The 22,253-nt window shown below is 43.5% G+C and overlaps 1 protein-coding gene across 2 annotated transcripts in view; it reads right to left on the reverse strand.

The window, feature by feature from the left end:
- Positions 1 to 22,253, reverse strand: part of MAPKAP1 (MAPK associated protein 1) — a 239,585-nt gene that overhangs the window by 14,145 nt on the left and 203,187 nt on the right. For both annotated transcript variants that reach the window (XM_029062939.2, XM_029062937.2), the window contains exon 10: positions 9,093 to 9,230. In XM_029062939.2, the coding sequence (XP_028918772.1) occupies positions 9,093 to 9,230 (138 nt within the window). The remainder of the gene's footprint in view (positions 1 to 9,092; positions 9,231 to 22,253) is intronic.

Below are 22,253 nucleotides of genomic sequence, written 5' to 3' on the forward strand. Positions count from 1 at the left end.
CATCATTTCAAGGCCCTGGCATTCTAACAGCAGGGACCTTAGGGCAGTTGGTTGGTAAGAAATAAGGCTTTTGGGCTCCTCTTTTGTAAATGACCAAGCAACTTCGGAGCTTTCTCACTGTGCCCTCAGTGTGAAGTGACTGGAATTTTTCCTTTTTCCCACTGTTTCCCGGCAGTAGATGTGTTGTTGCCACATTCCCAAGAGGAATATGAGCCAAGTAAGGGAGAGGACAAGGCAACCTGTGAGTTGTGGGAGAAAGAGCAAATTGAGAGCATGTTCAAAGTGAACTGGATAGACATTACAGAAGTCATGAAGAATCAGCCCACTTGGTAGAACTTGATTATGCTTAGAAGGCTCGTGAGTACTGAAAGTGGATGAGGCCCCCAAGAAATGCTTAGTGAAAATAAGAATATACTTGTTAGGGTGCCTACCTTTGGATGAAATTTTACCTGCATCACTGCAAGTAAATGTCTTCTACTTTTGGTTTGCCATGCAGGTAAGAAAGACCTCTTTCACTCCCATACAGCAATTTTTTTTGGAAATATCATTTTGAGCTTGGCATATCTCAAGGGAAAATATGCTTTCCACCAGTTTATTCAGAATTACAAACTTCCACCACTGGGTTAATGGGCGGGACCAATTATGCCCTTCCCTCCTTTTCGGTGGACAATCTTAGCCTGTCATCTGCTCTATCCTGATTTGTAAATTAGGACCAAGAGAATCACAAGAAGTGATAACCAAAATAAAGGGACATGTAAATTTATGTCAATTTTTCATTACACCTTGATAATTGTTTTGTCATTATGGGTCCATGAGACCCAAGTCAACAATTAAGTGGAATAAATAGCTGGAGGAAAGCCTTTCCCCAGAGGAGGAACCGGTGTCCACCACAGCACTTGGGATGGCCTCAAAATTTCTTCCCCCCCGCCACACAAAATTCAAAAACCATGCAGAAGATAACATACTGGGAACCTAAACAGATCTGTTCTCTTTATTAACTGTTCTAGGAGGAAACTGAAGGGAGAATCTACTCAAAGTCAAACTGAACATCTTGCAACCAAGACGAATTCATAAATTCGCAACTGCTTTGGGTGGGGTTTTAATCTCAGCCATTCAGGAACAATAAGATACGCCTAAATTACCAGGTTGTTGTAAATAGATAAAGGGTTTAGTCTCTCTCAGCATATGAGGAGTGTGAGTGGCAATCGGGCTTCCTCAACAAGGAAGCAGAGCTGCTTGCCTCTATGTGGAAGCAGAGTTTCCTTCTCCCAACACCTCTCATCTCCTCCGAGGCAGAGGTTCAGGATTTCATCTTACGTGTCACTTTACATGCCAAACTGAACATGTTTCTGGGACCCTTTGCCATGTGCTGCGCTGGCGATCCCAAATCCAGACCAACTTTGGCTTGGTGCTTTTGGTCCCATCAGACCCTCCCTAGTTAACGATATTTTACAGCACAAGGCTCGCTTCCAAAGATCCTATCAACGGGCCTGGAATTAAGAATAAAAGTCCACCCTTGGAAATAAAATTAGGTTAGCTTTTCCCACGTTTACAATTTCTCCCAGCCTTTGTCCTTTATTAGACCCTCTCCCTCAATATAATCTCCGAAAGCGTTTTCCTCTCCGAACTCCGAACACTGAGGTGGAACCTCTGGGCGCCCCAACCCGCCCCTTCCCCCCTCCTTGTTTTGGAAGGAGATGATAAATAAATCAAAATGCACTAAGCAGGTCTTCCACATGGCAATCGCCTCCTTCACTGCTTGTGCACCTCATCAATCACACTATTGTCTGCTTGAAAGGCGAGCCTTGTAAATGTCATATCCACTCAAGCCCAAGGAGAAGCGAATCAAAATGCAGCAAGGAGTTTTAATTGGATAGTGTAATTAAACTAAAAAACCCCAGCAGACTCTCTTTGACAGGATAGATGAAGACCCCTTTTAATAGGGCTACGAAACATATTTGTTACAAGGATGAGGCAATGCAGAGTCCTGATTGTGCTCCAGAGGACTCTTATGAAAAGACTGTTCAATAACTGAGATATTTAATAAGTGAGAGCCAGTTTAGTTTGTGCTCATGCAGTACTTACTCTGAGTTTGAACTTACGAAAAAGGTTCACGTTCTCGGTGAGAAAAAAGAAATCGTTTTATCCCTCGGAAAAAAGGAGCCAACCAAGTACGTAGCCGGTAAAAATGAGCAGTACCTGAGTCTGCTAGGGGAAGAACTTTGTCCCATCCAACCTGTCTCATACTTACATTAGGGCTTCTCTATTAGTGTAGAGGTCACAGGCCTCATCCCTCCCTCACCTCCCGTCTCCCTCCTTCAGCACCCTTTACTTAACCCACCCCACGTGAGGAGCATGGTTTTATTTCCCCATCTTGGTAAGACACTTCCAGGCGCATTTTTAAAAATGAGTTTTAAACTCAAGCAAGAAGTGTCAAAACCTGGCCATCTTTTCCAACTGGGAACTGGAATCCCAAGCCTTGCCCCCTGCCAGGTAAACTCCTGGTCGCGGTTCCCTCCTGCCAAGCAAGAAAAGGGAGACAGGTGGTGACGGGCAAGCAGGCACTTGCTCTGGCACTAGCAGTACGTCTCCGAGCAGGCAGTGAAATCCTCCCCTGCACCACCTCCACCCTACCTCTCCGTCAACACCCCAAAGGCCAACAATGGGAAGCCACTCCAGGACTGTAGAATTGGAAAAAAAACAACAAAAACAAAAGGCAACTCAAAATGGTCCTCCTTCCAAATGACAAGGACAAAACGGTGGTAATTATAACTGGGATGGTCTAGGAATATATCTGGGTGCATTTCTAAATGGAAGTGTCGAGAGAATCCAGATATTTTTCCTTTAGGGGTCAGAATGAGGATCTTTTTATGTAGCCACCCACTCTGAAATGCATCAGGAGACTGTGAACCCAAACTCCTCCCGGACAGCAGGGCAGGCAGGATTCAGCACACAACAGACCGTGAATCCAGCAACAGCCGAGATGGGATGTTAAGAAGCCCTGCCAAGAGCGTTCAATAAAGACTGAATGTTTTTGTTTTATTTAAAACAAATTTAAAAAGTGATTTTCCTTAGCTCCCAAATTGATTTTTTAAGTGCCATGCACTGTTATTTCTGTTGTTGCCAATTTAAAACGTACAAGGGAGTCTTACTAAAAACCCTTTACAATTTCTTATATTAATCTTCCATTGTAGTGTCGTGAATTTGTTAATATCATATACCTTCGTGAATGTAATCTATGGAAACTTGATACTGAATTAAAACATCAAGTACCTTTAGGTTTAAATGAAAACTACATAAAAGCATTTCAGCCATCAATTTGGCTATCACTTACAGCCAGTATGAATTCTGCTGGAAAAGCTATTTTCGTGCAGATGTGGAATTCAATGGGAAAGACTGACTCGTGTACCAACATCAATCAAAATGTCGGCTTCGCTGGCAGCTCTCGACAGTAAGGCAGGTTCAAAGGTCACAGGATAAAGAAAAAGCCAAGCTCTGGTTCAGCTCTAATATCTCCTCGATAGAAGTCTCGCAAAAGTACCCCCTTCTGTATTAGCCCTGCTTTCATTAATCTTCTTGCCATCTTCTTTAACTAGTCATGCAGAACCGCTCGATAGCAAGGAGCATAATGGGGAAGGCCCTGTGCCTATTACCAGGTTAACACTCTGCTAAGGCCCGGTGCAACAATGGAATGGGAACTAAAGGAAATTTCCCACTGCAATGCTGCTGGGAGTCACCTGGATATTACTACCTTTCAAAATCCGAACCGGCCTTTTGGTCTGCCTGGCTCTCCTGGCTTTGCTATTGGGTTTCCTGAGGTAACCCAGTGGTCATCCTTTCCGGGTTAAAAAAAAGAAAAAAGAGAGAGCAAGAAAAAAGAAAAAAAATCAATGTTGACAAATCATCACTCAGGTTTAATTTAGTTAGCGAATTAAATACACTGCTTTGCATATCTTGTCAAGTGCTTATGAAAAAAAAGATTCATTTGCTATTGGGACCACATTCCCAAGGCTCACTTACCCCATGTTTCTCACAAAAGGCCCAATACTCACCCGCAGATCTGGGGTAACTGAAGAACCCCAAACCTACAGGGCCCACACTTCCAACTAGCGTTCTGGCCTGGAGAACACTGCTCAAAACGGGCAGCGTTTGGTAGCACCGAAGCTTTGTTCTTGTTCAAAAAACATAACCTGCATTAGCAGAATCAGATTTCCTTTAAATTACACTATGGCAAGGGAATATAATTGTATTACACCTATTATGCTGCTTCCTTAAGATTTTATATTATGTACACTTAATTGAGAGATAGAGCTCTTTTCAGCTATAAAAATGACAGCTACTTTATTAAGGCTTAAATCTTATTTCTTAATGATAGGCTACTTCCCTTCAGGATTCTGAACTTGTAAAATCTTTTGTGGTCAGCCTAGATTCAGCCTGATTTAAACAAGCTCTTTATATACAGTGTTACGGATTCTAATGGGATTTAGTTTAACAGAAAGGCCACTACCCCGTCCCTCTATTGGCATTCAAAGAGTATCACAATCTCTTTAAGTCATTCAGCTCCTCAGCCCAGTCTGGTACACTAATGGAGAACAAAACAAAACAAAACCCCAGTTTCTGTCCTGGAACAACACACTAGATATTGAAGTTATTTTGCATTTGCTTTCCGATTAAGGCTGGATCTGCTTTACTTTCTCTGGATCTGCGCTCAACAGGAACTTTCAAACAACCCTTTTGGGAGTCCAAGTTTATATGCAAATATTAAAGAAATGCTCTGTCTCTACATATAGTTGTAAAGTTCCAGATCCTTTAACACTCTCAGGGACACAATCATAAATCTTCTCTCCGTAAACACGCCTTGAGAACAAGAACTTTATGTACAAGGCAAGGGAGCAAGAGAGAGAGAGCTACTTAACTTCACACCAAATGCTACTTTACAGGCTGGAGGAAGCTTGGTTGCCAAATCTGGGGGTCTCTTTCTCCACAAATGCAGTACGTGCCTGGGCGCGTTTCCCTAAAGCTATTTGAGATTCTGTTCGGAGACAGAGTGGCTTTGCTTAAAAGTGACCAAAGGAGTGGCCTAACAGCTGCTTTCAGAATAAACACTGCAATCGGGTCATATTTGGAGGCTATTTAAACCTTCCTTGCTGTTCAAAAATATGACAAACACATTCGGCACAACCATGAACAACTTCATTAGAAACCTAATATTAATGTCTACAAAAACTGAGTTTAAGAACATGACCTCTGGGTTTTCACATTTGTATTATTCTGCTTGGTAATAACTTCCAGGATCTTCCCAAAGACTACAGGAGCTCAAATCGTGGTATGAGAGATAAAATACAGAGAAAAGAAAATATATTGCAGAACTCAAAAACCTTATCTATTTCCACCTCTCTTTCTTTGTAATAATTCATTCAAGGAGGCCCCAAGAATAATTGTTGATGTAAACTCTCCTACAAACATACATCACAATGCTGATAAATATCACAGACTAAACTTATGAAATATTGTGAGTTTCATTCCCTCAGTGCTGTTAAAATAATTTTTTTAAGCTCAATAGATATAAAAGATAAAAAGAGGGTTATCATTAATCTTTTGAAAAAAAAAAGGATCCATTCTGGGGTCTGATGGAGGTTCCAAGATTAACTTTTTAGATTGTCACTCCAATTAATTGGATAATACTGGAAATCATACGGTAAAACAAAGTGATTGATTTAATGAGTACTGAATTGTTGGATAAAATCGCTGTTTATAATAACTCATGTTTCTATTTTTGGCTCTGAATTCATATGAACCCCCTAACCATCAGGAGCAAAGCTCTCACTCTGGAAAAGCGTGAATATTCTAACAACTGAAACCGCACAGAGAAAATACAAAACTCCATTTCCTCTGAGCATTTCGCAACATTGTAATTCAGATGTCCTATGGAAAGACTGTTCCCCCTAAAACAAACAACTAAGAGTGACATCATTTTTCATTCCACCATTACTGCGGACTCCCAAGGAGAGCGTCTGGCACAGCCAGAGACACAATAATTGTACTTGAGAGAAGCGAGACGCAATGGAAAATGCAACAGGCACTTGTGGGGAGCCACAGCCCCGGGGCTACGCGGTCTGCCCAGGCAAGCCTGGTGGCTCTAGTGCAGGCACCAGAAATCTGTCTGCGTCCACTGAGATCGAAATCCTGGCAGCGCACAGGGACAACTATGCATCTGCAAAACAACATGCAGGAAGTCAGGTGGAGTCCAGCTGGGCCCAACTAAAAGCTTTTACTTGTTGGCTTGGCTTAGGCAGGGTCCCCGCAGGGCTCGGCTGCTTGGTGTGCTACAAGCCCACGTTCCTGTTTGCTTCGGTCTCTCCCTTTGGAATACTTGCTAACTCCCCTGGCACCCATCTCCACACTCTCCCACCCCTTCCCCCGTCCACAACCCCCACACTCCACAAAGACACGGAGACTAATAAGATACTGCTCGGAAGGGCTCAGATGGGTTCAGAAAAAAGACGCCAGCACAACCACGTCAGCAACTTGTTCCATGGGACCTTTAGAATCATGGACCGTATCATTCCACGTAGGGCAGAGGGGAAGAGTTACTGCAATTTTCTTTTGGCCAGGACTTCAAAAGAAGAGTACTTTGTTCGAGAAAGCACCCTATCCAAGTATCCAGTAGCATGTGCCTCGCCCCACCAGGCAGGACACTGTCCCTGGCAGCTTGCCTCACAGAAAGGAGGTGGAGCCCGAGCGCTGGGCTCCTCTGAACCCACACGGTTCTTCCCTTCCCCTTCCCCATGCACTCAATCTGAAATTTTGGCCAGCAAAAACGAACCAGAAAAAGCCCCGTAAAGAGATACCAAACCATTTCCCATCATAAACAGTCTGACCCTGCCCCCTGCTTTCCAGGGGGAGCCCGGGGAGTCAAATGAAAGAAATTCATCTTCTTTACTACTCACCTGGCATAAACTGGGCAGGGGAGCAGGTGGCTACTCGCAAAGCAGCCCAAGCCAATCAGCTTTGTAAAGTTCCTGTACAGTTACATTACAAAGGGAATCAAGGCCAGTTTCTAAAGAATCACTGATTCCCAGGTGTCTTCCTTTCCCATCTGAGGACACCCCAAGTGCAATAGTCTACTGGAACAGAACTTACGCTTTCAACAGTCATTCAAATTCACTCTTTTGGACTATTTCTGCCATGCTACGGTCGCCATGTGGATGTATAACATAAGACTGGGGGGCGGGGGAGGGATTGGAGTGTGTGTGGGATCTGCACATAGTAAGCGCTCAATAAATAGGATTGAAAGAATGAATTCTGGTCTCGAGTCTACAGTCTGCGTGGTTAATGATAACACCTTCAATGTCTCTTGCTCAATAAAGTGCTCAGTAAATAGCACTAACTGACTGACTGCCCAGCCCTTTGCTGCTGTGGTCTTCCCTCGGCCTGATAGGGAGGTAGGGCCACTTATGCAATAATTATGGTATTTGTTAAGCATTTACCATGTGCCGAGCACTGTTCTAAGTGTTGAGGTAGATAGAAGCTAACAGAGTTGGACACAGTCATTGTCCCGATATGGGGCTCTGAGTCTAGGAAGTAGGGGGTAGGATTTAATTCCCACTTTCCAGATGAGGAAACTGAGGCACAGAGAAGTGAAATTACTTGTCCGAGGTCACACACAGCAGACAGGTTGCAGAGCCAGGGTGAGAACCCAGCTCCTCTGACTCCCAGGCCTGGGCTCTTTCCACTTAGGTCACACTGCTCCTTATACGGTCCAGTTGGTAGCCTTACTCCCACAGGCTGGAAACCTGGGGCCTGGCTAAGCCCCTGCCTGGTATCAGCTCATGCTAGCATTGGCTCGGCAGCACTGTAATACTGTCAACTGGCTTGTCCTAGAAGTCCGTGGGGGCAAGCTTGCACGCTCCGCAGTGCCTCTTGGAGATTTCTGGCAACTTGCGGCTCAGCGGGGCTGTGTACCATCAACTCTTCTGGATCCTCTGCTGAGGCCTTCCCAGACTAAGTGCCACTTTTCCTCTGCTCCTCCTCCCCTCCCCATTGCCCCGACTCCCTCCCTCTGCACTAACCCGTGGCTCAGTGGAAAGAGCCTGGGCTTCGGAGTCAGAGGTCATGAGTTCGACTCCCGGCTCTGCCACTTGTCAGCTGTGTGACTGTGGGCAAGTCACTTAACTTCTCTGTGCCTCAGTTCCCTCATCTGTAAAATAGGGATTAAAAGTGTGTGAGCCCCACGTGGGACAACCTGATTACCCTGTATCTCCCCCAGCGCTTAGAACAGTGCTCGGCACCTAGTAAGCGCTTAACAAATACCAACATTATTAACCCCCTTCCTGCCCCACAGCAATTGTGTGTGTGTGTGTATATATATATATATATACCTATTATTTTATTTATTTTACTAATGATGCGTATATATCTATAATTCTGTTCATTTATATTGATGCCATTGATGCCTGTTTACTTGTTTTTGATGTCTGTCTCCCCCCTTGTAGACTGTAAGACCGTTGTTGGGCAGCGACTGTCTCTATTTGTTGCTGAATTGTACTTTCCAAGCACTTAGTACAGTGCTGTGCACAAAGGAAATGCTCAATAATATGACTGAATGAATTAATTCTGGACTCAGGTCTACAGTCTGCATGATTGCTGATAACATGAAGTGTGTCCAAATTAGTGTTAGCTTTTTAAGTCTATTCCTCCAGCATCCACAGATCCGTGTTTTGAATCGGTGTCAAGATGTCCCCAATGCTCTGGGATGCCACAAAACCGGGAAACTGCAAGATGACTTCTTAACATGACAGTCTTAGGGCAGGGCAGGATGCTGAAAGGAAGCTGCCTCCATACCTGCCTACTCTCTAATGGGAAAGTGTGAATAGCTGTTCTCTGAAACAGGATGTTTAGGCCTGTATTTTGCTCTCTGCATTATGATACAGTTAAGTTCAATTAAAAGAGTTTCACAGAGTGAATAAAACACACCCTGGGAAAGAAGGACATGATGGCAATATATTCTCCGGACACCTAGCAAGCGTACAAGGAGAGAAGGGGAGAGGGATAAGGGGAGAGAAAGGATATAAATAAAAAGGACTACTCACTTGGGCTTTTTTCTTCGGCAAGGTCACAGGCACAGAGGAGGTCAGAATCGATTGAAATGGGTTTCTGCTTAATCCAAAACTTAGTGCTGGCCTTCTGATTAGTAACAGGGTCTATCTCAACCTTATCTCCAGAGATACCTGCAGGTCGCAAGAAAAAAAGGAAAAAACATAAAATTTCACATCAACTATTTGTTACACTTCATAAATTTTAAATAAGATGAACACATTCAGGATTTCCCAAACATCAGGATCCTCTGAATTAAACACAAAGTAGTGACATACTGAATTGACAACCTGTGTGTATCTCTATGCTGGTTTGGAAAAACATTTTTAACATTATATGGCCATCATATCGACACCGCTGTTCTACACAGTGGCTAAATGTGCTATAAGGATCATATAAAAAAAAGAATTTTACTATCTGAGAAAGAGTTTTGCGTGGACAGATGGGGAACGTGCCCAGAAATGGGACTGAAACAGGTGATATGATCAACTGCTCATGGAAGATGGCTAATCTCAAAAATCACAAATCTTTAAAACGGGAGGAAGAAAGCTTTGTGCCACAGAGCTAGCCCTTAAGAAACGGATACTTAAAGAAATGTTAAAGGAACTGTATGGGTCTTTCAGAATATTCTTGCCTTCTTTTTGACCTGATTTCCAGAGAATCCTGTCACTGTGCCTAGACTGGTGCAAGCAACATAGCACATTAGTATAGAGCTCAGCACACAGTAAGCACTCAATCAATACCATTGATGGAAAACATTATCATCCCTTTAGTTTACTGCTTGAAGTTGTAGGAACCCAACTGTTCAAAAATAGGTCCCCAGGTTTATTGGTACAATTAATACTGAAATTTGTAGCCATCTAACTTAGTAAACTGTGGAACACATTTTCCCTGCATCACCAACAGCCCCTATGGCAAATTTTCTCTCCCTTGCACTGTCGTTTAAAGAGACCAGATTGGTCTGTTAAACTGGGGTAACTCCTCAATGGGCCCAGTATAAGGCCCCAAAAGAACCTTAAAAATAATTACATTTTGGGGTCATTAGATAAAGGTCAAGGTCATACTAAAAAAAAATGGAAACTGATTAGGATTAAAATCAATTACCTCATAGGACATAAAAGACACACCAAGCAAGCCTATTTCAGCCACTGAATTTTATTTTTTGTATCATTTTTAAATAGATCTGGTGGAGAGTAAGAAGAAAATTCTTAACATTAAACCATGTGTAAGTGATAAAGTTTAATTAAAAGTGAATCTGCTTCTTTCAAGGAAGTTTGGCAAAAGTATAGCTTAAGACATCATAAAGAATGTCAAATTCAAAACTGTAAATCATAAAAGGGAGAAGACCCAATTTGTACATTATTACCTTCCCAGTAAATAATGAGATCACAGTCTTTTGGTCCACTGTCATTACAGTATTGTCTTCAGCAAATAAACAAACCAACAGTACATTTTGATTGATCAAACACTAAAATTTGCTGTTAGACATAAACTCAGTTCTCCGTTAACTTGAGGGTTATGTTCCCGGCGAATCCCATGTTAAGGAAAATTCATGTTGTAGTACGCACACTGTGACCTATGCCATGCGCATGTGGGCAATTATTTATTCTGCCACATCGCGTTCTATCCTAGGTATACATATTGTACCCGAAACGCATAACAAAAAATACGTTATGGAAGAACTGAGTTTGGATTCACAAATTGTAATTTGACATAATGTCGTTGCAAGTTATTCTGGCAATGTAGTCATATAATTTCAAGGAGATAAAAGAATTCCACGAAGTCAATTTTATAATGAAATTCCCCTTAAAAATAATTATCTCCCTCTGCTTTACTTTTTGTTTCCAATTTAGCCATGAATTTTTAAACATCTGGATATTGTAGCTCCTTAAGGAAAAACATTTAAGCTTTATTTGTTGGGTCAGCTTATTTTCACATTTAGAAGCGAAGTCGTGCCCCTCCACTGCAGAAAGGATCTGTCCTTTAAGTGGAAATAAGTCTTAACCCCTATTGCTTCCTCAAGAAAAAAAGCACCAGAGGCAAGGGTTTTTAAAATTTCGATCTATGGCCCTACAACTCCAGAAGCCACCCAGTCAGTCAATATTGTTAATGTACCTTGTTAATTTGATAGGATTTGTCAGGTAACTCCACTGGAAAATTATATAAAACTGTTCCAGATGAACAGATGATAGTGACATGAATTAAAGTGATAGAACAATAGTAGAATATAAACCAGAAATGACACCCAAAGTGGCTGTTGATTTATTGCCATACTGAGTTTGGTTCTGGGCTTCCATGTATATTAGTGCTACAAATCTGGGTCCATTTAGCAGCGAGATGCTCATACATACATCACCAGCTCCTGCTCCAAGCCAAGGTCACTCCCCATTGCATCAATCTTTTCAACAGAACCTACTCCACAAAGCATGGGCTTTGTAACCATCGCAGATGAAACAGACTCTCCTTCTCTTTCATCTTTCCTTTATCATGTAAAGTACACTTTAACTTCTATTACTTTTATCTGCAAATGGTTACTGTATGCTTCATCCATTATTTTCTCTATCTCCGCATCTCTCCCCTCCGCATCTCTCCCCTCTGCGGCCCTCCTCTTCCCCAAAAGCTCTTTCTCAAAGTTGTCCTTTTCCTCCATTACTGTGCTCTACTTTGCATACACCGGAACCCCAAAATGGGGCTAGGTGATTTGAATCTTCTGCCTAATGCGTGCTGTGAGTTGGCCCAAAACTCCTTCACCAGGTTTATCCACTAATTTTCTTTCCCAGATATGCTAACCAAGAGCAGCATGGCTATTAGCGAGGTTTGTTCTTCCCACTGCGGATCCCAAATAAGCAGCTTTTCTGACCGTAGATAATGTGTCCTCAGTGCCAGCCATCGAAGTTGGCTAAATCATTTTTCCGGTATTACGTTTTCCAGCTCAGTGACGGGTGCAGGGGCCTACGCAGATTTGGGACCCCTGGATCTCCTGGTCCTGAAACACCGCTGATCTACCATTTCATACAATTCATTCTTGGGGGTCACATTTCCTAATCCTAACACCTCACATATCCTGAGATTTGCCGAAAGGATAATAATTGTGGTATTTGTTAAGTGCTGTGTGTCATGCGTTGAACTAAGTGCTGGGGTAGATAGACGATAACCAGATTAGACACAGATCTTGTTCCACGTGAGACTCACAGTTCTAGTAGAAGGAAGAACAGGCATTCAATCCCCATTTTACAATGAGGAAACTGAGGCACAGACAAACACAGTGACTTCCCAAGTTCACACAGCAAGCAGGCGACAGAGCCAGAATTAGAACCCATGTCCTCTGATTCCCTGGTCAGGACTCTTCCCGATAAACCACGTTAAATGTACCAAGGATGATCCTGAAGGCCCAGAGATAAGAAATACACTGAGGCCCAAAGCATTATCTCCCAAAGGCCCTGGGTTTCAGTTTCTCCATCTTTAAAATGGGCCCAGAAACCAAAGATTTGACTGGAGGTTTAGGAGCCAGAAATCCCTGGCATTTACAGAGCACTCCATAAATAAGAAAACAGCAACAACAAATATAGAAGTTGAAGTAGCAGCTTCCTCTAAGCAGCCTCTTGGTGCGGTGCACAGCACACTGTGCATATTATAACATTAAATAATACTGCATAGTACCCATCAGGTAATTCAATAATCCTGTTCTTAGTGAAACTAATGAAAATTCCAACTCCCAACAGCTACCACTTCAGATTCCTCTCTTTCTCTTGGAATTTTCCATTCTGGATCCCTAAGTTTTTTTTCATGAGAGTTCAAGTGAAATTCCTTTTCTAGACATATTTTCCTTAGTCCCCCTCCTGTTCTGGTCCTATGTCGTAAGAAGGTAAAGACAGCATTTTTTTGGACTTTCTCCTGATAGGCTTGGAAACTGGGTCCTACCTCCAAGAAAGAAGTCCATTATGTGAACAAAAAAACCCCATAAAATCATACCTCATGATGTTTTCAATTTCTTACAAATAGCTCTGCTTTCATAATAATGGTACTCATTAAGCTCATACTATATGCAAAGTGTTGTGCTAACCTTCGGGGTAGAAATAAGATAATCAGATCGGGCACAGCTCTGACCCACCTAAGGCTCACAGTCTACCCGCCTTTTACCTTTCATTCATTCAATAGTATTTACTGAGCACTTACTATGTGCAGAGCACTGTACTAAGTGCTTGGAATGTACAGTTCAGGCAACAGATAGAGACCATCCCTGCCCAATAACGGGCTCACAGTCTAAACGGGGGAGACAGCAAAACAAAACAGGACAAAGCAAAACAAAACATCATCATCAAGATAAATAGAATCATGGAGATATACACCTCATTAACAAAATAAATAGGGTAATAAATGATGTATGCAAATAAGCACAGTCCTGAGGGGAGGGGAAGGGGGAAGAGCAGAGGGCGAGGGGGGAAGGGGAAGGGAGGAGGAGCAAAGGAAAAGGGGAGGCTCAGTCTGGGAAAGCCCCCAGGAGGAGGTGAACTCTCAGGCATTTAGGAAACTAAGGCACAGAGCATATGCTGTATTGTACTCTCCCAAGCGCTGAGTACACTGCTCTGCATACAGTAAGCATTCAATAAATACCACTGATGATGATGATGATGACGACAACTTATCCAAGGCAGGCAAGGGGGGATGCCAGGACTAGAAACCTAGTTTCCCGACTTCCAATCCCATGTTTTTTCTACTACGCTATGCTGTCTCTGTTTGAGGTAACAAGAATCTTCTCCTTTGGGATTTTGTTTTTAAGAATTCAGCTACTGGGGCTCACAAGTCTTGCCAAGTCTTGCCAGACTCCTTGCCAAGCCAAGGAGCCTGGGTTGCTTTTCCTTGGTAGCACCCCTTTATTTTCAGAACCATCAACAGGACCTTTTCCCCAGAACCAGCACTGCTGCTAATGCTGGACTGCACTTTGCACCTCTAGGTCTGCTATCGTATCTGGCATTTTGGGCATTATGTCCCTGTTTTTGACTGCTGGTTGGCAAAGGCTCAATAGACTGCAGGCTGCTGCCTTTGGCTGGTGTTCCCATGAAGGGACCACGAGCCGGGTCACTACGGTCAGTCTGAGGGGGTCAACATCCGTCTTGAGAGGCTAGATGCCATCTTCCAAGCAGAATCGCAACTCAAACTCACTAACTAGATCAAATGGTAAAGCTGCCCCCAAGAAAACAATATAGGCTACGAACAATGAATTGTTCTTCAAGAATGAAAACACAAACCCCTGTTGGATGCAGAAAGTGTTTGATATTTTCTTGGCTCGATATTAGATTCAATGGAATCTGTTCCCCAAGCAGTGCACCTGGGAATGATGTGTTTTACTCTCATTAGCACTAACCAGGAAAATTGACCGCATGTCTTTCAACACCCTCAATATAAATGCCCCGTAAAAAGGACTCCAAAAAGATCGGCTCCTTGAATGGAGTTGCTTTGGTTTGCTCTGAGATTATTGCCTTTTTTGTTCATCTTTCTAACTGGCAAACAATTGCGGTGGGAAAGAGCCGAGCTGTATTTTGGGACTGCCAACAAAAACCAGCACGTGACTTTGGGAAACTGCCTGCAAAGGTGAAAAAGGAAAGTTTATGGTCTTTCCAGTAGTGGACAGGGTCAGCCCTTTCCCCACTCAACAAGTTAGGCCATTTGTTTCCTGTAACAGTTCTCCTCCCCATACCATTTATCTTTAGTGATCTGTCATGACCTTTTCAAGCTCTCATTTCTGACAGCTTCCAGATACAGTGAGTCAAACTTCACTGGAAGCAAACTATCGCACCAACTGTCAAGAGCAGAAAACATTGCTTAATGCTGTCCTACATCAATGCCAGTATATAAATCCTTTCTTAACAAGGCAGTTTAAAAGAAACCAAAAAAATTGTCTCTAAATGCTTATATAATTTTCAAGGGGAATATAAATATTTTAAATCTTTAAAAAATGGCACAACCAAGGAACTCCTGAATCTGTGAAATCATTAAAAAAAGTCATATTAAGGGAATTACATTAGGTTGACAATAGAGGCAAAAATTTCATGAGGATTACAACATGTCATAGGACAGTGTTGATGGCTGGGTATTTTTTTTTTCAGGCTGTATGAACAGAGATACAGTTCATTCACCACACCACTACACGTTCAGTTCATTTTCAGTTTTTCACAACTTTAAATTTAAGATCACGAAGGATCCTCTATTGTTTAAATTACTGAATAGGAATTTTTCTTCTTTGTGCGAGAACATATCAAAATCTAATGGCAGCAACACCCTCCCAACGGCTGTTTAGATCGGCAATATCATGGATTTCCCATAGGGCAGAACACTCACTTGTAGAGAACTGGGGAATGTTTTTCCAATAACCTATGTCTATACCCATGTCTTGCCCAATGCAATGTGGAAAGAAACAGCTATGCCCATGCATGCAGGTTTGGATAAGGCAGGAGTATCATGATACAAGTTTTTCTTAATATAGGATTTATTAAGAAAATAAATCCCTGAATAACAATTGTGATATCTGTTATAAGCGTTTACTGTGTGCCAGGAACTGTACTAAGTGCTGGAGTGGATACAAGCAAATCAGTTTGGAAAAGTCCTTTTCCCACGTGGGGCTCCCAGTCTCAATCTCCATTTTACAGATAAGGTAACTGAGGCACAGAAGTGAAGTGACTTGCCCAAGGTGTCACAGCAGATAAATGGCAGAGCTGGGATTAGAAACCATGACCTGATTCCCAGGCCTGTGCTCTATCCATTATGCCATGCTGCTTCTCTCACTCTATGCCATCTAAGTTTGCTGGCCCAGCAAAGACAAGTGGTTCAGCTAGACCAAAGGTTTGAATTTGGCTGAGTTTACACCTATGACCATACACCTCCAAGAATGGTATGGGTTTTAGAAATTGGAAATCTGTAAAATTCAAAAATTTTTGAATTGGTGGGCCTTTCTTCACCTTTCAGCCACAAAAGCTTCCAAGAGCAGGGATTGTGTCCTAAATCATTTCCAGAACTCACTGTTGCTTACCTAAAAAACCCTCCACCGGATATTCATCTCCCACCGTGGCAAAGAGGACCCTCTGGCCATCTCCTTTCTGCTCAGTTTTTCGGCTGCACTCCAGTTTACACTCTGTACTCCTTCAGCTAACCTCCTAACTTTAACTGGTTCTCTCTTTTCCCATCCCGAAAACATTCCGCATATCCTTCCCTCTTCATGGAACACCCTCAAATTTACCAAGCCACAACCCTCCCCATTTTCAGCCCTTTTCCATCACAACTTCAAGGAGGCATTCCCCGATTAATCCCGACCCCCTTAAACATGTTGCATCCCAACAAGCACCTAACACACACACACACAAACACACACACCCCGCCCCTCCCAGAATCCACATATTTATTCATTTGTGCTTACTTTTATCAGTTGAATCTTTGCTTTTGTACTTGTTCTTAACTGTAGATATCCAATTTGCATCTGCCTCCCCTTGTTAAGAGTTTAAGCTTCTCGGGAGCAGGGACCATGTCTTTAACATCTACTGTCCACACAGTAGGTGCTCAAGAACTCGTTGTGGGCAGAGGACCTCACTGTTTATTGTTGTATTGTACTTTCTCAAGAATTTAGTCCAGTGCTCTGGGCATGGTAAACCCTTAATAAATGACTGAATGAATGAAGAAATATTTATTCAGCTGATTATTCCCTTCTCTCTTTAGGCCTCCCAAGAGCCTAAAATAGTATTTCTACACAGTGGTGATGATAGAGGTTCACTTCAAGACTAATGAACCCATGAAAAGGTAGTGATTATAGATGGTACCAGGGGTCCACACAGTATCCCTTACAATCTCTTGGTCCAGCCAGCCATGGTCATTGGAGCAGAGAGTGCGACCAGCAAGTATAATAATAATGTTGGTATTTGTTAAGCGCTTACTATGTGCCAAGCACTGTTCTGAGTGCATGTGGGAGGTGTACAGGCACGCTCTACCCAAATGCTTTTTTACGGGCGGGACCCATTTAGAGCTGAAGTGCCTGCAGCAAAGGGTTAAAGCTGTGCTATAGCCCCACGACCCAGCAAGCTTATTACAGGGAGGCATCACATCTGCATGTTTGGCTGTTTGGCAATCTCCCAAGCACTTAGTACAGTGCTCTGCACATAGAAAGTGGTCAATAAATACCACTGACTGACTGAACGGAAGCCACTGTGACCCTTGCTGTCCAAGATAGCCAGCAAGATATTTGTCAGGATTCCTGCTGGGACTGTCCCCCCTCACAGGACACCCAAAGTAGCTCTTCCATCAGAAATTTTCAACGCCAATGGTCAGAGGCCCAGCAGGCATTCCCCTACTTGCACAGCCTGAACTAGTAACCAGGTCTTCGGATGGATTCCCAGACCCACACTCTTTCCACTGAACCAGCAACACAACCACACACACACAAATCAACATGGCCTAGTGGCCACAGCACGGGTTTGGAAGTCAGAGTACTTGGGCCTAAACCCGGTTCTGCCACTTGTCTGCTGTGTGACCTTGGGCAAGCCACTTAACTTCTCTAGGCATCAGTTACCTCATTTGTAGAGTGGGGATTCAGACGGTAAGCCCCACATGGGACAACCTGATAATCACCTTGTAACTACTCCAGAGCTTAGAATAGTGCTTGGCACATAGTAAGTGCTTAACAAATACCATAATCATTATTATTATTATTGTCTGATCTGAGACCTTGGGCAAGTCACTTAACTTCTCTGTACCTCAGTTCTCTCATCTGTAAAACGGAGATTAAGACTGTTGGCCCCATGTGGGATCTTGTATCTACCCCAGCGCTTAGAACAGTGCTTGGCACGTAGTAAGCGCTTAACAAATACCATAATTATTACTGTTAAAAATACACACAAGGATACCAAAAGTTATGTAACTGCTCTGCATACAACAAGCGCTCAAATACCATTCATTGTTACACACTTCAAATGGCACAGTCATACACACAGGGCCATTAAAATATAACCAAGGAGACATAGATACAAAGGCAGGGAGGGATACATGCTCAGAGGGAGACACAGAGAGACATGGACCCATATATTTGAGGACACATGGGTAAAAACCCACCAAATACAGTGATACCAAGACACAGACACTTCAGGCTGGGACACAAATGTGGCTTATACACGTAGAGCAGGAGACCCAGAAGATGACAGTGAAGCAGCATGGCCTAATGGAAGGAGAGTGGGCCTGGGGGTCTGAGGACCTGGGTTCGAATCCCAGCTCTGCCACTTGCCGGCTGTATGACCTTGGACAAGTCACTTAACTTTTCTGTGCCCCAGTTCCCTCATCCGCAAAATGGGGATCTGATATCTATTCTTCCTACTTGGACTGTGAGGCCCTCACTGGATTTATTGTATCATATCTACTCCAGCACTTAGTACAGTGTTTGGCACATAATAAGTGCTTAATACATTAACCCTCTTCTCTGGGAAACATTATCCAACCTTGGCTTCACTGACACTGTCCTCTCCTGGTTCTCCTCTGGTCATTCATTCTTAGTCTCTTTTGCGGGCTCCTCCTCTGCCTCCAACACCATAGCTGTGGGGGGACCTCAAGGTTCAGTTCTGGGTCCCCTTCTATTCTTCATCTACAACCACTCCCTTGGAGAACTCATTCGCTCCTATGGCTTCAACTACCACGTCTACTGGATGATACCCAAATCTACAGCTCCCAGACCCGATCTCTCTCCCTCTCTGCAGTCTCGCGTTTCCCCTTCAAGATATCTTTACTTGGATGCCCTTCAGTCATCTCAAGCTTAACTTGCTCACAACAGAACTCCTCATCTTCCCACTGAAACCCTGTTCTCCCCCTGACTTTCCCATCACTGTAGATGGCAGTACCATCCTTCCTTTCTGTCTCACAAGCCCGTAACCTTGACGATATCCTTGACCCCCCTCTCATTCAATCCACATATTCAATCCATCACTAAGTCCTGTCGGTCCCACCTTCACAACATCACTAAAATCCACCCTTTCCTCTCAACCCAAACTGCCACCACGTTAATACAGTCACTCATCCTAACCCGCCTGGATTACTGCAGCAGCCTGCTTGCTGACCTCCCAGCCTCCTGTCTCTCCCCACTCCAGTCCATACTTCACTCTGCTGCCCGGATCATTTTTGTACAAAAACATGGAGACGTGTTTCCCTACTGCTCAATAAACTCCAGGGGTTGCCCATCCAACAACCACACCAAACAAAACTCTTCACCAATGGCTTCAAAGTACTTAATCATCTTGCCCCAATCCTACCTCACCTCATTATTCTACTATAACCCAGTCTGCACACTTCACTCCTCTAACGCTATCCATCTCACTGTCCTTCCATCTTGTCTATCTTGCCGCTGTCCCTTGCCCACGTCCTGCCTCTGGCCTGACACGTCCTCCCGCCTCAAATTTGACAGACAATTACTCTCTCCCCATTATAGCCTACTGAAATCACATATCCTCCAAGCGGCCTTCCCTAAGCCCCCCTTTCCTCTTCTCCCATTTCCTTCTGCACCTGACTTGTTCCTTTTGTTCTTCCCTTGTCCCAGCCCCACAGCACTTATGTACAAATCTGTAAAATATTTTCTTATATTAATGTATGTCTCCTCCACCCCTAGTCTGTAAACTCGTTGTGGATTGGGACTGTGTCTGTTTATTGTTGTATTCTCCCAAGCACTTAGTACAGTGCTCTGCACACAGTAAGCCCTCAATAAATACGACTGACTGAAGGAAAGAACAAATACCACAATTATTATCATTGCCATCATTTAGTTTAGGCGACAGTGGGTGAGGGAAATAGCAGCAGAGAGAACATGATAAAAAAAAGGGGAGAGATTAAAAATAGAAAGGGGGCATGAGTGAGACACTCTAGATGAGGTAATTCTGGTGAGAAATGGGTATTTCAGCTAAAGCAATTCATCAGTGAACTGGGCCTCTCTGGTGAATCCAAAATATACCAGAAATAAAAATGCAATTCAGTTTCTTTACCATGCTCAGTGCTTAGTACAGTGTTTTGCACACAGTGGGCACTCAATAAATACGACTGAATGAGTGAATGAATGCCAGTTTCTGGGAAGCAGGGAGGGCAGAGATGGATAATAATTGTGATATTTGTTAAGCACATCCTATGTGCCAGGCACTGTAGTAAGTGTTGGAGTGGCTACAAGTAAATCAGATGGGACACAGTCCCTGCCCCACCTGGGGCTCACAGTCTTAATCCCCATTTTACAGATGAGGTAACTGAGGCACAGAGAAGGTCACACAGCAGACAAGCGGTGGAGCCGGGATTAGAACCCATGACGTTCTGACTCCCAGGCCCGTGCTCTATCCACTATGCCATGCTGCTCCTCAGGACCTAGCACAAGCATTAGCAACTCAAAATGGTTAACCATGGCTTCTGCAAGGCAGGCAGGAGGAGAGAAGAATCAGAGGGGACCCATTTCCAGAGAGGTTTTGGTATCAGAGCAGCTATTTCTCTGGCTTCAGGATTAAGCGCCCAAGACTTCTGTTACAATCCCAGCCACGATACAGTGGCCTGCTGTCCAGACAAAGCAGGAGAGCAGAAGGAAGGAACACTTGGAGCTGCCATGCTCTAAGGCTCCTGGGAGATGCTGTACTTTGTAAGCAATTACACAGATGGCATGGCTACCCAGCATTATCCCCTCAGCCCTAGTGGTGCTGGCAGGTGTGCCAACCAGGACGTTATCTACCACTTCTGGGACATATGTCAAAGAGTTGTCAAAGCCTGGCCCAGGAGTTGGGGCCCTACCTGAATACAGACCGACATGGTCATGAATGTCATCACAGTACAAGGAAGACTAGAGGACGTTCCACCTAGTGACTATGTGTTTCCTTTTCAGTAACTGTTGGGCAATAAAGAGTCCACCAGTTGGTCTTATATTCCAGTGGTTTGTCCAGATGTTGAAGATGAGCTTATCCACCTTCCCCAGCTACAAAGAGCAAACCCTTTTGTCTTCTGAGGGAAGTGTGAACATGGTTTTGCAGAATCGGTAAGGCCTGTGTGCTTTCATGATCATTCTACATCTGTGAATTAAGAGAAAGACATCCTAAAGGGTGAGGAGGGAAAAATGAATCGAAACAAGGAAGGCACCCATTGTGCGTCAGGACCGAGATCCATTCCCAAGTAATGATATATTACAAGGCAAAGTAACAAAGAGTTATTACATGTGGCAGAAATCTCTATTCTTTAGCTAAAGTGTTTCCTCTAAACAGGTAGCATACGTGAGTAAACTAGTTAAAATAACCTCAAGCCAGCATAGGTTCAAATAAGCCTTATATTCTTCTTCAGGGGAACCACTGTCCTTGGGCCTCACAAATAATGTGGTACAATTGAGTGTAGTGTACAACTGAATGTAGTGCTCGGTGTCTAGAATTGTATTTTGTGCCAAGTAGGCACTGAAAAAATCTGGTTGAGTTTAATGAAGAGGAGGTAAAGGACAGAGGACAGATGAGTGAAACTACAGCACCAGTGCTACACTTTAAGAAAGACCAGCCAGAATTTCTTTTACTTCCTGAAATTTAGACAGATGGTGAAACTCCCAGATTGTGGGTCTACCTGTACCTTCTAGGGAGATCTGATCTCTCTGGGGAATCACGTGCTGATGATGTGCACCCAAGGCCTGGGAGTACTATTCATTTCAACAACGGTAATAATAATGGTCTTTGTTAAGTGCTTACTATGTGCTAGGCACTGTACTAAACCCTGGGTTTGATAGAAGCAAATCAGGTTGGACACAGTCCCTGTCCCATGTGGGGGTCACAATCTCAACCCCCATTTTACAGATAACTGAGGGACTGAGAAGTGAAGTGACTTGCCCAAGGTCACGTAGCAGACAAGCAGAGGAGCCAGGATTAGAACCCGGGTACTTCTCTCAGGCCTGTGCTCTATCCACCAGACCATGCTGCTTGAGCAATGAATGATGTGTGGCACATTCTCAGTCAAGGTTCTTCCAACATACTACCGAGGACTTTCAAAGCACCTTTTGGGACAGATAAAGTGTATTAATTCAGTTGTATTTATTTTGCGCTTACTATGTGCAGAGCACTATACAAAGCACTTGGATGGTTTCCCTGGGCTACCAATATGGTAGGGGGCAGTTTCTACATCCTGTCCTTCCCTTTAAA

This window comes from Ornithorhynchus anatinus, chromosome 4 (assembly GCF_004115215.2).
Source record: "Ornithorhynchus anatinus isolate Pmale09 chromosome 4, mOrnAna1.pri.v4, whole genome shotgun sequence".
NCBI classification, from domain to species: domain Eukaryota; kingdom Metazoa; phylum Chordata; class Mammalia; order Monotremata; family Ornithorhynchidae; genus Ornithorhynchus; species Ornithorhynchus anatinus.